The 14623-nt window shown below is 38.3% G+C and overlaps 1 protein-coding gene across 5 annotated transcripts in view; it reads right to left on the bottom strand.

Moving 5' to 3' along the window:
• Positions 1-14623, bottom strand: part of MAST4 (microtubule associated serine/threonine kinase family member 4) — a gene marked incomplete at both ends in the record, with an annotated part of 610384 nt that overhangs the window by 268622 nt on the left and 327139 nt on the right. For 2 of the 5 annotated variants that reach the window (XM_080702974.1, XM_080702977.1), the window contains one exon: positions 7862-7897. The exons of the other annotated variants lie outside the window; for them this stretch is intronic. In XM_080702974.1, the coding sequence (XP_080559100.1) occupies positions 7862-7897 (36 nt within the window). The remainder of the gene's footprint in view (positions 1-7861; positions 7898-14623) is intronic. 5 annotated transcript variants of the gene reach the window in all.

Genomic DNA, 14623 nt, shown 5'->3' with positions numbered 1-14623 from the left:
CCATGATCAATAAAGCACTCCACAGACCACAACTTGGCTAAGAATGGCTGCACTGCTGGTTTCTAGGGGAATCTCACAAAGCCCCAAGTGTTGCAGCAAAACAAAGGAAATCTGTTGTATTCTCTGAATGAATGGAACATCTCTGTTGATTCCTGGAACCCATTAAAATGTGTTGTTCAGAGCGATTCCCTGCGCATAAATCATAAAAGCATTTCTGAACCTAAACAAGTACCAGCAACAGCTGAAGGGAAAATTATCCCACTTTGAGACCTGGAATTTCGTAAAATGAATCACTGCAAGTCAGGGACCGCCTCAGTGCCATCAGAGACTGTACGTGACTATTAGCAACAGTCCACACTTTCCTCTCCTGCCTGTCTCCGTTAAAAGATTTCAAATTTGTGGGCAAGCGGGATGCTCAAGTTCATCTGCAACTGCTCAGTTCCAGAAAGTGCTTCCCAGCTGGGAAAAAAGATGCATACCCCGAATCAATAATCATCAAATCACGAGGATTAGGAGAATAAAACCTGAAAACATGTAATGTTTGTGAGATTATCTCTGCATGGTTAGATTATGAGTAAAAACTTTTGTTATATTACTATATTTTTCTAAAATAGAAATGATCAGAAAAAAATTAATGCCTTCTGATCTAAGGATTTTCACAGTAAAATAAATTATCACCCCATTTTTAAAATGATAACCGTGATACTGGGAGTACCTAAAGGAAAAATAATTTAATGTACCAAAAACAGCAATGAAAGTTACATTCTCTGCTTTTAAAAATCTTTTCTCCAAATGATAAAATCTATAGAGATTTTGAATGCATTTCTTCCTCAATCTGTTTTGTAGTTTATGATGATCATCTACATGAGTGATAGAAATATAATTTAAATGGCTATTTTCAACAAAGACCAATTAACCTTCACATATTAAAATATTATATATTGTACATTATGACTCAAAAGATAGAGCACAATGATAGGGATACATATATCCATTTATGCTCCAACACAATCCCTGGAAAAGCCTGCAGGTCTGAATTACTTCCCTCTTTGAAAGGATCCATAGAAGTTCAAAGAGGTCAAACTGTACAAACTCTTCTTGAAATTAGCTATTTCAACAGAAATAGCCAGGTGCCAGGTCCCCAGCCACCCCTGCTCTGCAAGCCAATGATCAGCGCGCCTGATAAGACTGGGGAAGAGACAGCAATGGGGAGAACATGCAACCAATGGGTAGGTTCGGTGTCTAAACCCCCTTCAAATGCTGGTCATTGCAGGATTAAAGGGCTTCCTGATGTTGGAAAAACAACTAAACGCAGAGCCAGTTAACTCTTTTATGATAGGTTTTAAAACTCATCTTGAGAGGAGCTTTTTCTTCCTTCGGCTGCACACCCCATTTCCCAATAATCCGATGGCAGGTGATGGAACCAGAGAACAATTTGTCACATCAATGAATTCCTCCACCTACAAGGCCAAGTTTCATTGCCCACCCCCTCACTATCCAAGCTGAAATATATGACGGTGTTCTTAGGTTAAGGTAAGCGTGCAGGGTTACACACACAGGCAGAATGATTTGGACAGCAGCAACAAAAGAGCAAGAGCCCTAGCATCCATGAAATAAAGTCATTTACACTGTACAGAGAAGGGTGCGCTGCCATCATCCAAAGGCACAAGATGATGGAATCTTTGGAGCTTCAAGACAATGCAGATCTAGGACCATAACAAAAAGCCAAGAAAGGGAAGGCAAACTGATGTGAGCCCCAAGCTCAGAGAGCATCTATGACCCAGAAAGTATTTCCCAAGGCGGCCAGGTCCATTCAAGATGTTTCCCCCAAAGACTGGCTCCAGTACTGTTTCGACCTTCATGTTGAAGGTTCTATGGCCAATCTCTCTATTGTCTTCGGCTGCCCTCTGAAGATGGCAGACTGAGATTCCCCAGTGCCAATGTACTCCAAGAGAACAATTCTTTCTGCCAGACTCACGTTGGGTATGGAAACCTTCAACTACCTGGCATTTCTTTTAATCAGTTACACTGCTTTTGGGCTCATTTTACAAAGCCATCCAGCTTTGCAGACATCAATGCGAAGACTATGAAAACCCCACTTTTTTATTGTGGCCTCCACAATAGGAAGCAATCCACTTCAAAGTGCGTTAAGCTCCCAGAGACTCTTCATTGTTCGGGCCTCCAAGGAGCCCGGCCATCTAGAAGATGAAAGGCTTCGTCTGAAAGCCCCATGTAAAAGAAAATATTTGTTCAGTCAGAGTGTCCCTACAAATGTGATCTTATGCTCCACGGCTGGAAGCTGGAGCAGATGAAAATGAAGAGGCCTTAACAGACATGCCAGAGACCTGGTCAGATAAATTGGAGGTTGGGGAACAGGTACCGCCCTAAATTGGAGAATGCTGAGGGCCCTCCTTCCTGTGAATATTCTACTCATTCTGACAAAATTTTTCACACCTCGGGAATGGCATTAAGTAGAACGCTTTGACCTTTTTTTTTTTTTCACGACTGAATACAACTGCAATTATATTTAAAATATCTTTACTTTCTATCGCTTTGACTGACACACTTTTGAAGTTTTCTATTCATACATTTCAATAGTCCTACTCCTTTCCAAGAGACAGTATGCTGGCCTTTAATAAATGCAATACTAAGGGACAGACCGGTGGTATTTTCTTTTCTTTTCCTTTTTCTTGCAAGTAGTTATTTCATTCATTAGAATCTAAATGCTAGCAGAAATGATAGCAGAAAACAGAGGAGATTACATTTAAACATTCAGATGAATAAAAATATTATAGGGATTAATAGCAAGGGATCAAATTTAATGTGTCATTTTAAAAGGTAGCCCTTTGACACGACAACCTTGAAGTTCAATGGAGCTGGGGGCCCAGCTCACAATAGGTTCCCCCAAAGACAGAGGCAATTTCTTTTTAAGACACAGAGAATAAGGGTCACTGACTGCTGACCCAATGGCTTCATTCGAATAAATGGAGCAGTCGCCACTCATTTCTTAATGGCCAGAGGACCTGCCATCAGAAAAGAAGAGCACTCAGGTCCTGAATGAGGCTGATTTACAATTTCTACTATGAGCCCAGGGACAGGTGGTCCTTACTCCAAAGAACTACATCTGCTCTGGGGATACTATGCTTTAGTCTCAATGGAGCTGTTTAAAATTTAAGCAATATGGAAGTCAATGCAGGCAATGGATCTGTTGCATCAATCTTTTGCTACCTCCTGTGGGTAAAGGCTTTACATATTCTACTATTGGACTAAGCAAAATAAAGTTGGGAGGCTGCTAGCATTTCATTTTGAAACAACTTAAGATAATGTCAAACACATGAAGGTGATATTTAATAAGGGCAACATTTTAATAATTAGATGATAGCATTTGATAAGAACCACATATAGTGAAATTACATTTTACTTTGGCCATCAGTCAGGAACCTTTACAAACCTCAAATTGATCATGAATGCATCCAAAATATTTATCTTGATTCAGATTTAACTCTTAGTTTTATCTCCTGGGAATGTACCCTGTCACATCGGGTTGTTTTATTTTAATTTTTGAGAATATAATTATATATTTTCTATCACAGGAATAGCTTGACTTAGGCTCCATGTAAAACCGCCACTGTATAAGTTTGTGTGCACTTGTATTTTTTGTAAAGATAACATTTCCTAAAAATGGTGAGTGCCAGCCCCTCCCCCACACCCCCTTCAGCCAGTGGTGTAAAGATTGTGAGGCTCTGTCCCCACCAACAGGAGCACAGCATAGCAGTTTTCTGCTTCTTTGTTCTTGCCTAACTAACTTGACTTGTGGCTGTATCCTTTTTTGCAAAAAGGAAAATTCACCTTGCTTGTTTTCTTACAATGCCATAGAAATTTATTTCTAACAAGTTTCATCTATTTTAAGAGACCCTATGGACTAAGATGGGCTTTTATTTATCTTATGTCTTTAGGTACAGCAAGAATATCCATGGCCTTAAGGAGTCCTTCTTTGAACACTGGGCTTAAAATATTTTCGGAGAAACAACACAGTTTTCTGATTTGCACAACAGTACCCTCATTCTTAGTAGCTTTATGTTCATCTCTAACATACCTTGGTTGAGTCTTAGAAATCAACATACATAATTTATACAGCTTCTCTCCAACAATACAGTTTTAGGATATCTATCCTCCTTACCACCATTTCATGAAATCCTGTGAGCAGCATTTTTTTTTATAATTCTAGTACTTATACCTTCCCAATCTATCGTTCTGTATTCTATAGTCATAACTAGAGTTTTGAACATCTTGGTCCACTGCAATGAATATTGTTTACTGGCTTTAGGAATAGTAAACCCCAAGGTCATGTCGTTGCCTAGAGACTCTTCAAGTCATTCTAGCCCTCTGTCAAAGGGATCATATTTATTCATTTTACAAAAACAGATTCTCTATCTTAATTTCAATCATTATTTTTTTTCAAGGTCTCCAAGGATTAGGCAGCCCTGGAACAAATTAAAAACTTAAATATTTGATGGTAATATTAAAAAAGTCCTTTTTATGGTTACTCTTATGACATCATATACTTGATTTTTTAACTGTGGTTTTAAATTTCTGGAATTACACTAACATTTTAATTTATTTATTTATTTATTTATTTATTTATTTATTTATTTATTTTTGGTGGTACTGGGGTTCCTGGAAGCCCTTCTACCTCCGGGCTACACTCCCAGACCTCTTTTTACATTTTATATTTGGAAACAGGGTCTCCTAAGCCAGCGCGCGCGGCTGGCTTCGAACCTGCGCGATCCTCCTGTCTCTGCCTCCCAAGCGCGGGGATTACAAGCGTGCGCCACCACGCCCGGCCTACACTAACATTTTAAAACAATTTTAAGATGAACAATGTAGAATTTGCAAATATACAAACATAATTATATTTGAGATACACTCTAATTACATCTTTTTATATTTATGTTTATCAATTCTGTCAGTTTTGATGATGATTAAAACTTGGGTGCTGGGGATGCATTTTGAGTTGATGAAAATACAGCTTATGTGGAAACATGGGAAACAGAAGAAGCTTTTTATTTAGCTCAGTTTGTATCATTTGTCATCTTCGCATATTGTGTGATTGACTCTTGGCTTCTGATAGGCACAACTTGTTTCAGTGGCTTATAATTACCATTTCCTCATTGCTGATTATATTTTCATGATTGTCCAGCAGAGATTCCTTCCATTTGGTTCATCTGTTCTTTAAAGCCCAAACATCACATAATGCTGAAAGCATCTTTGATTGTTAGCAAAGCAATTGTCAGAAAACAACAAAATTTTCCCGGTGTCAACCTTGGCCTTCAGTTATGTTCTAAAGAATGTCCTTTAGAGGGAAGTAAAAATAGAGATCAAAATTGGGGTACATGGTACATTCTGGATGGTTCCAATAAGTGCTACACAGAAGCTAGGAGCTAACTATCCACTTCCTTCTTTAAACAGAGAAACTTTATTTAACTTTTATTTAATGAAGATTTTAAGTTAAATAGAAGGTTTTTAACCATAACTCTGTAACTTTTCTTTTCTTTTTTGGTCTTGATGTAATTTTTTTTTTTTTTTTTTTTTTGGTGGTGCTGGGGATTGGACCCAGGGCATTGTATCTTTGAGCTGCACCCCCAGCTTGATTTTTTTATTCTTTCATTTTTGAAACAGAGTCTCACATAGTTGTGGAGGCCTCACTAAGTAGCTAAGGCTGGCCACGAATCTAAGATCCTTTTGTCTCAGCCTCCCAAGTACTGAGATTACAGGTGTGTGCCACCATGTCTGGCATTTATCTTTAATTACAGGCAATTTTGTTGTGTAGCTCAAATATTTCAAATATTGTTAGATTAAACACAAAGATATTTATTACTTTAATATTGCACCAACTAAGTCTTCAGAAATGTAATTATAGATGTCAGTGAATGCAGTTGATTTCATATTGATATTAATAATTGTCAAAAACACATCAAATATTAGACAATTTCACCAAAAATTTCAAGTGCAACAATGTGTATGTCTTACTACAGAATGAACCTAGAGACATTCTACCTCTGACCTATACTTCCAGGCTTAATTTCTATTTTTATCTTGAAATAGGGTCTCTATAGGTTGATGAGATTCTCAGGACCTGCTGAGGCTATCCTTGAACCTACAATCCTCCTGTCTCATTCTCCCAAGTACTGGGATTACAGGAGTGTGCCACTATGTCTGGCTGAGTGTGACAATTTTTGAAGTCCATATAATATTTGACATTAAGCTTAAAAGGAATCACATCCTAAAAGATTCCCCAAAAAAGGGCTATTATTTATGTTAGGGATAGTTCTTTGATCATATCATTTTATTTATACAATCTTCAACCAACTTCAATATGCATACACTTCATAGTCTGGTATATAAACAAAATACAGATAATTTATAAAGTTTCAGCTATTGAAAGCTTTTTTTGTGTGTGTGTGGTACTGGGGTTCCTGGAAACCCTTCTACCTCCGGGCTACACTCCCAGACCTATTTTTATATTTGGAAACAGGGTCTCTTAAGCCAGCGAGGCTGGCTTCGAACCTGCGCGATCCTCCTGTCCCTGCCTCCCAAGCATGGGGATTACAAGGGTGCGCCACCACTCCCGGCAGCTCTTGAAAGTTTTAACCACTTAAGCTTTAATACAACTATCTAATTCCTAGTAGATTAAAATGTCAGATCTATAACCTCATTTCTTCATCTTGGAGTAAGTGGACAATTTTCAAAGAAATCAAGTAAAATCACAGTTAAAACATTAAAACTGACAGAAAAAATACCCCTTAGTTTATCAGTAAATCTTTCTACAATTAATAGCAGCTGGTAAAGAGGTTCCCATACTAAGAAATATTTATTTTTGGTTCTATTTATTGTGTAGTGTTGTATAAATTTTTTGTATTGAAACATTCAGGATAAAACTTCCATTTTAAATTTTAAAATTCAATTTAACTAGAATAAGGAATAATAAAGGGCTCAAATCAGTCGTGAAAAGTATGAAAAGAAGGCAAGTGAAGGAAGACTTACCAGACATTACAAGTCACTAGAAAGCCACCGCATTCAAAACAGAATGATGTTGGCACAGAAATAGACAGATAGGGATCAGAGAGACAGTCCAGAAATAGATCCAAACAAATGTGACATCTTTACACGTGACAAGGGTAACATTTCAATTCCTATGAAAAATAAAGGTTCCTGTGATAAACTAGGGCTTAAGTAACTGGTTATCCATCTAGGAAAGAAAAAAAAAAGGAAAAGAAAAATAGAATCCTACCTCATGTCATGTAAAAACTTATTAAAATTGGGATAAGATTGAATGTTTTCAATAATTAAAAAATATTAAGAGAATATGTGTAAAGGGTAGATAGTACTACCTTATGCATAACACATTACTCCAAAACAATAAAGAAAAAGACACAGTTGATCAAACAATAATTAACAGGTTTCATTTAGCAAAAGACCATAAAACAGAGATTAAAATGGTAAAGATATACTTACACATATAACACATATATGTTACACATATAAAAAAGGATTAATATTTCTGAACTGCAAGACCTCCTAGAAATTGAAAATGGAAAAAAATGGGCTGTGGCAATGAATGTGAAATGAAGAGGAGAGATACTCACAGATGATGGACACTGGAAACACATTCAACGTCAGTGGTAGCAGGAGATGGAAATTAATTATTAGAGATAATAAGATTGGCAGGAATTAAAAAGGACGGTGGCATCCAGTGCTGGTGAGAATGTAGGAAATGGGCACTCTTATGTGTGAAGGTGAATTTCCATTCCTTTGGGTAAAATATGCTAGCAAAATGGATTAAAATTAAAAATACACATACCGTTTGACCAAGCAATTCCACTTCTGGGAATCTATCCTAAAGGAAAAAAAAGGACCAGTGCGTAAGGATCTTGGTACAAAGATGTTTACTGCAGCATTGTTTATTGTGGGGCAAGAATGGGCAGGGGGAAGGGAAGGGAGTTTTGAAAACAATATGAATGTCCATTAATAGAGAAAGGGTGACATGAAATGTAGAATATCTATCATGTAGAATATGACATAATTATTAAAATATGTATCTAGTGACTTGGAGAACTGATAGTCATAAATACAAATTGAAGAGTGAGTGCTCAGCATTCTTAAGACAGGTGGCAGCAATGACTGGGACGAGTCCGTGTATGTGGATGCAGCTGTGTGGGTGTGAGGTAGGGAATGGAAGAACACGGACGACAGAGCAATGGCTGGAAGGGACGGGAATCACTGATGGTCTCATTCTCTTTGAATACTTTGTGCCATTTCACTAGTTACTATGAAAACAGCTATTGATTTTGTAACTCGGAATTATATTTAAGAAAAAATGATTAGCTATTATTAATGGTAGTTGAGTAGTAGTAGTATTTCCAGACATTCAACCTTAATAAAATAATAGCAAATAAACAGATATTCTTTCTTTACCAAGACAAGTCTCACCACTGTGTTAATTTTTGCTGACTTGCCCAGTATCTATTTTCTCTACCTTATGTGTATTAGCTGATGAACTGATTCTAAAGTTAAAAAGCCTATAACAGCTAAAACAACGGTTAAAAAAAAAAAAGATGCACAGCCTTGGAGGACTGACACTGCTGTTATTGAGACTCACTATTTGGCCACAATAATCCAGGCAGCGTGACACTGGTACACAAACAGACCAGTGAAACAGAATGGCAAGTCTCACACATAGGGACAACTGGACTCTGATGAAGGTACCCGGCATTTCAGGGGACAAAGGACAGTCTGTTAGACAAATGGTGCTGGAACAGTAAGATTATTTACATGTGAAAAACATCAACTTTGATCTATATTTCACTCCTCATACAAAAATTAACTCAAAATTAGTCATAGATCTAAGTGTAGAATCTAAACTTTCTGGAAGAAAACACAGGAGGAAACTATGCGATATTGCATTATGCAAAGATGGTTTAGATACAACACCAAAGCAGGTAAAGAACAAACTGATCTATCAAATCAATATGGGAAACTTCTTCTTTCCAGTAGATGCTATAAAGAGGATAAAACACAAGCTTAGGCTGAGAAAGAACATTATACATCACGTATACAGTTGGGGCATCTCTTATCCAAAATGCAGGAGGATAAAAGTATTTCAGATCTCATAGTATATCAGATTTTTTTTTTCGGGTCTAGAGATGGAACCCAGGGGCATTTGACCTCCGAGCTACACCCCCTGCCCTGTCTTTTTTTATTCTTTATTTTGAAACTGGGTCTCACTGAGTTGCAGAGGGCCTCACTAAGTAGCTGAGGCTGTCCGTGAACCATAATTTCATATTTTTGGATGAGAGGTTCTCAACCTATAACAGAGTTACTTATAAAGGACCCAAACTATAAACAACCCAAATGTCCATCAACAAATAAAGGCAACAGTTTAAATAATCCTATATACCTATACAAAATTATCAGTACCAACATCAATGACATGTACAGGAAGGGGAAGGAGTGAGTGGGACCTGGAAAAAAAACTCACCAAGCATTGTGTGCATGTATATTCCTAACACTCGAGATACCTTGTTATGATGTATAATTACAATCATCAATAAAAGTATAAAAAATAAATGGATAGGCAAATTGTGACATAGGATAGGATATTACTTAACAAGAAGTCATACATTATTTTTAACATACGACACAGGATGAATTCCAAAACAGATATGCCGAGTGAAAAAAGCTAGACCCCAAAAAGTATGTACAGTATTGTTCTAATTACTTAAATTTTAATAAATGCAAACTAATCCTAAGGGATAGCAAGAATTGGTAATTGCCTGGGGGTGCAGGGCTGGAGGCCATGATTATAAAGGAGAAGATATTTATAGGGGAGATATATATTTTATTATCTTGCTTATGGTAGTTTCACAGGTGTATCATATGTCAAAATATAACAAAATCATGGACTTTGTACATAGTTTGTCACATGCCAATTATGCCTTATTAAAGATGATTTTTAAAGGGGAAAATGAGATGTTAACTGATATATCATGTAAGGTAATAGTGCCCTCTAGATAGCAACTGAAATTGGTTCATGCTACCCGGGCTTCTATGAGAGGAAATGATTTGGGTGGAAGGATTGTTTTGTTCTGTTAAATTCTTCTCTGCAATTCTTTGATACGTTAACATAGTACAATCCAGAAGATGTTAATGGTCGATGTGTTATGTGCTGGTGTGAAAAAGAGCCTCCTGAAGAACCCAAATGAACTATCTTTGCCTGAAATTCTTCTTGTAAACACCTGCAAAGATAACTACCACCACTATCATCCCTACCATGGTCTTAAAGATGTGTACAAGTAACCTTAAAAAAAATCCGAGAGCTAAATGGCTAGAATTCTCAAAGATAATAAGTAAGAGATATGGTTTTATGCTGGGCATGGTGGCACACACTTGTAATCCCCGCGCTTAGGAGGCGGAGACAGGAGGATCGCGCAGGTTCGGAGCCAGCCTCGCTGGCTTAAGAGACCCTGTTTCCAAATAAAAAAAAATATAAAATAGGTCTGGGAGTGTAGCCCGGAAAAGGGTTTCCAGGAACTGACTGCACTTACATACAAATTAGTACCTTTGAATGCCAACTAAAATGCTACCATCATTCTCCTAAGACATGAAACCTATATTCTTATCTATTAATTTAATTTCAGTGTGTGATATTAAGCACATCTTTAAAACATACTCTGTTGTTTTCAGGTGCTTCTTTAATCGCCAAGGACTGGCTTTAGCATTTAAACTAATTTATCCTGGACATAAAACAAACAAATCTGCTTATTCTTGCAGATAACTAATTCTTGATTTGTTAAGATGCTAAACACTATTTTTTACCTTGAATTACAAAAACTCTGGTGAACTCACTCGTCTTCCCCATACAAAGCAAATACTGTGATTACTGAGCTGGCACAGAGGCCCAAGGGAGCAGAGAAGAGGAGCAACACTCCCTCTCCCTCAGTCCTGCCACTAGCTCAGTGGGAGGTCACTATTCTCCTTAGAGAACACATTCCCACTTATCCCACAACAACTCCATGTAGACATCTTGTGGTGCCAAATTCTCAGAGCAAACACCTTCTTTAATTTCTAAAAAAAATAAATGAAATCCAAAGTTTAACCTCTGTCTCCCAGCTGACCTCTCTGTGTAAAAGCACATTCCATAACCATAACAGACAGTCATGGAATATCTGGGTTTAGGAAAAGTTGGGCACTGAGTGCTAATGTCATCACAACGTTAATATCATGCACAAAGAGAAGTTAAAAATAAATTTTTTGCACAACAAAGAGCACAGAGGTTATGCTATAGTAATATTTTCTAATAAAGCATCCACAAAAATATCCAAGTGATTCTTGAGTAGCTACATGACTATAACTTAAGCACTTAAAAATCTTTTCCTCCATATGGTACATAAGTTCAGTTTTAGAATCTTCATCCCCAAAACAGATTAAAATATATCCTTCTGTGCTAGGTCAGATTAATACCACCCATTTATGTTGACATGAAAATCAAATTTATAGACTATCCTCAGTAGAATATTTTCTTCTCATGCGATTGTGTTGACTAAACCACCTGCATAGAACCTCCTAAGGGTAGGAGCCAGAAATTATCTGAGTATCTGTGAGGTGAAGCAAGGTTCAGATGGCCAGCAAGAGAGGAAGAAGCATGGGGTTACTAGCACACTTCATGGACTCATCTTATGTTTCAACAGGTAAGCACAGGAAAGTCCCGGCCTTCATCCCACGCTAGAGGTGACTTTACCAAGAACACGTGAAAAGACAATGCAGGTGTGTTCAGATGGGAGAAAAAAAATGACCTTTCCAAATATCAGAGGGTGAGGTCCCTGCCACAGAAAAGCAGAGAAAGAAACCTTCTAACATAGCCTCTCCCCTGTGTGGGTCAGTCATTCTGCCCGTCCCAAGCATATGAGAGACAGGAGTTTACATCTCAGGAGTGGTTTTGGCAGAGGAGCCGGCTCCTCAGACATGAAGAAGCAGCACAAGCGACTCCCACCTCTCCATGGTGCCTGTCAGGACTACGGGGCCCAACTTGCTCCTGCCCAGTGGGCTAAACAGAGAACAATACAAGACTCAGCTGCCGCTCACATGTCTAACTGGATAATGGATATATTTGAAGGTTGCCAGTGGCTGCAGCTGGGGCCACTACACTCCCACCAGGGTGGCCATCACCAGCCTCTTTATCCTTCTAAGGAACACTTTGCTCCTGGAAGTACTGGGTGGATAACTCCAGATTTTACCTCTTGGCTGCTTTTAAGTGCAAGCTTTTTTTTTTTTTTTAATTGGTGCATTATAATTACACGTAACAAACAGTGGGATTTGTTGTTACATATTTGCATGTGTACATAATATAATTTGGTCAATTTAAAAACAGTCTGCCTTGCTTTTCAAAATATTCAAGTAAATGGTGGTAAGCCTGGTAAAGTCCAGCATGCTCAGTAAAGCCCACTGTTTATTTGTCCACACTGTGGATGACAATACCAAAGCCCATGTCTTCCTAGGACAAAATGTATCTTCCTTCTGCTGCAATCCATGTTCCGACTTCAACATAATGACCTTATGAAGAAAAGGTGTTTTCAAGTCCCTGATATACCAGATAAAAAATTTCAATCTCAATCTCTCCCTCTCCCTATTCCTCTTTCTCTCTCTTTGATACTGGAGACTGAATCCAGGGACATTCTACTTTCAAGCCACACCCCTGGCCCTTTTGTTTTGTTTTGAAACAGGTTGCTGAATATTGCTAAGTTGCTGAGGCTGGCCTTGAACTTTTGATCCTCCTGTCTCAGCCTCCCAAACACTGGGATTACAGGTATGCACCACCATACTCAGCAAATAAAGCTATTTTATTTTATTTTATTTCTTGTGGTCCTGGAGATTGAATCCAAGTGCTTTCTTTCTTCCTTGGAGCTATACCCCCAGTCCTTTATAAATTTTGTTTGTTTTTTGAAATAGGATCTCACTCTTTTATATCAGATTTCTCTTAAGGCTCCTTTCAACTCTGAAATCCTATGATGAAAATTTTCCATGGGGACAGCTATAATACCTCCTCTCATTCTCAACACTTACCTGTCCCAAAGCACAACTTTAAGATGTGACCCATAACTGAGAAGTGACGGACTATTCTGGAAGAGGGACTACTGAGTACATCCTGACGATACAGAGCTGCAACGTGTGTGGGTGTCTCTAAACCTCTTGCTATCAGGGTGGATTATCACTGAGTAAAATGGAGATACCACTATGTCCTTTACCTGTTCAGAGGTTTCACTGATACTTGTAGAGTGATTGTACAGTAGGTGCAGGGAAAGTTCTACCCAAGGACTTGGGGTCAACTGTCCCTTTAACACTGCTCCATGGGAACGGAAAAAAGCTTGGAAAAATGCTACTCAAATGATCTGGCTTAAGAGGACATACACAGTTTATATGTGGTCTTTGTTCCAGCTCACTGGGACAAACATAAGTAATCTGGGGGGAGAGGGAGCAGAGCTGAAGAATTCTCAACATGTTTTATTTATTCAAACAAAACACAAAGTACTCACTCCATGCTAGGGACTGTTATAATCATTTACAATATTAATTACTCCTCTAAACAAGCCAAAGATATAACTGTATCTCCACTTTACAGATGAGAAAACTAAGCTCTGTAAAGGTTAAAGTAGCTTTTTGAAGGTCACACCTGGATAAATAGCAGGGACAAGATTCAACACCAGGAAGTGTAGCTTCTGAGTGCCTGCTCTGAAATGTTATCAGTGATTTCCTACAGATTAGCCCCTGAGAAGGTGGCTTTTTGTGAGAAAGCACAGGTTCCTGCCTGCAGTAGGCGACCACTGCCCAGGCCTTGTTGAAAAGGATTGCTCACTGGGAAACTCTCTCCCAAATCCTGCTGGATTCAGACTGGCTAAAAAGATTCCAGTAAATATGAAATGATAATTTCCCATCATTCCCTGGGGACCAAAAACCCCGCTCCACTCCATGCCCTTGAAACTAACCTAAGAACATAAGAACAGTAGTGCCCAACTGCTGGCATTTTAGACTTACCTTGAGTATCACTTAAAAGTACACAAGCCCCCCGCCTCACACACACACACACACACACACACACACACACACACACACACACACACACACCAGATTTGATTCTGCATTCTCAAGGGTATTTGGGAATGCACACGTCTTTTGATAAGCCCAATCCTCTCCCAGGGTAACCGACCCCTCTCCCCTAGAGCAAAACTAAGGTTCTCTTCTAGGTTTCAAAGGAAAGAATATCCATCCTACATTGTTTCTATCTCCCAAATCTCCTCCCTTCACATTTCACAGAGGACAAATGTGCGTATGATAAGGAACGATGCAAATACATGCCAAATACCAAACAGGCTACTCGATGAATATATAAATGCAATTGACATTCTTCCCCGGCCTGAAATCCTCTCTTTACTCTCAGGATATATTACACTGCTCTCTTTTTATATAAACATGCCACTTTAAATGCTAATTCAGATGCAACACTCAATTTTTTCTTCGTTTTGTTTTTGGGTTTCTAACATTCAAAATGACACTGGATTTCTATTTGGCT

This window comes from Muscardinus avellanarius, assembly GCF_963383645.1.
Source record: "Muscardinus avellanarius genome assembly, chromosome: 1".
Taxonomy (NCBI): domain Eukaryota; kingdom Metazoa; phylum Chordata; class Mammalia; order Rodentia; family Gliridae; genus Muscardinus; species Muscardinus avellanarius.
This window is presented reverse-complemented; position numbering and strand designations above follow the sequence as displayed.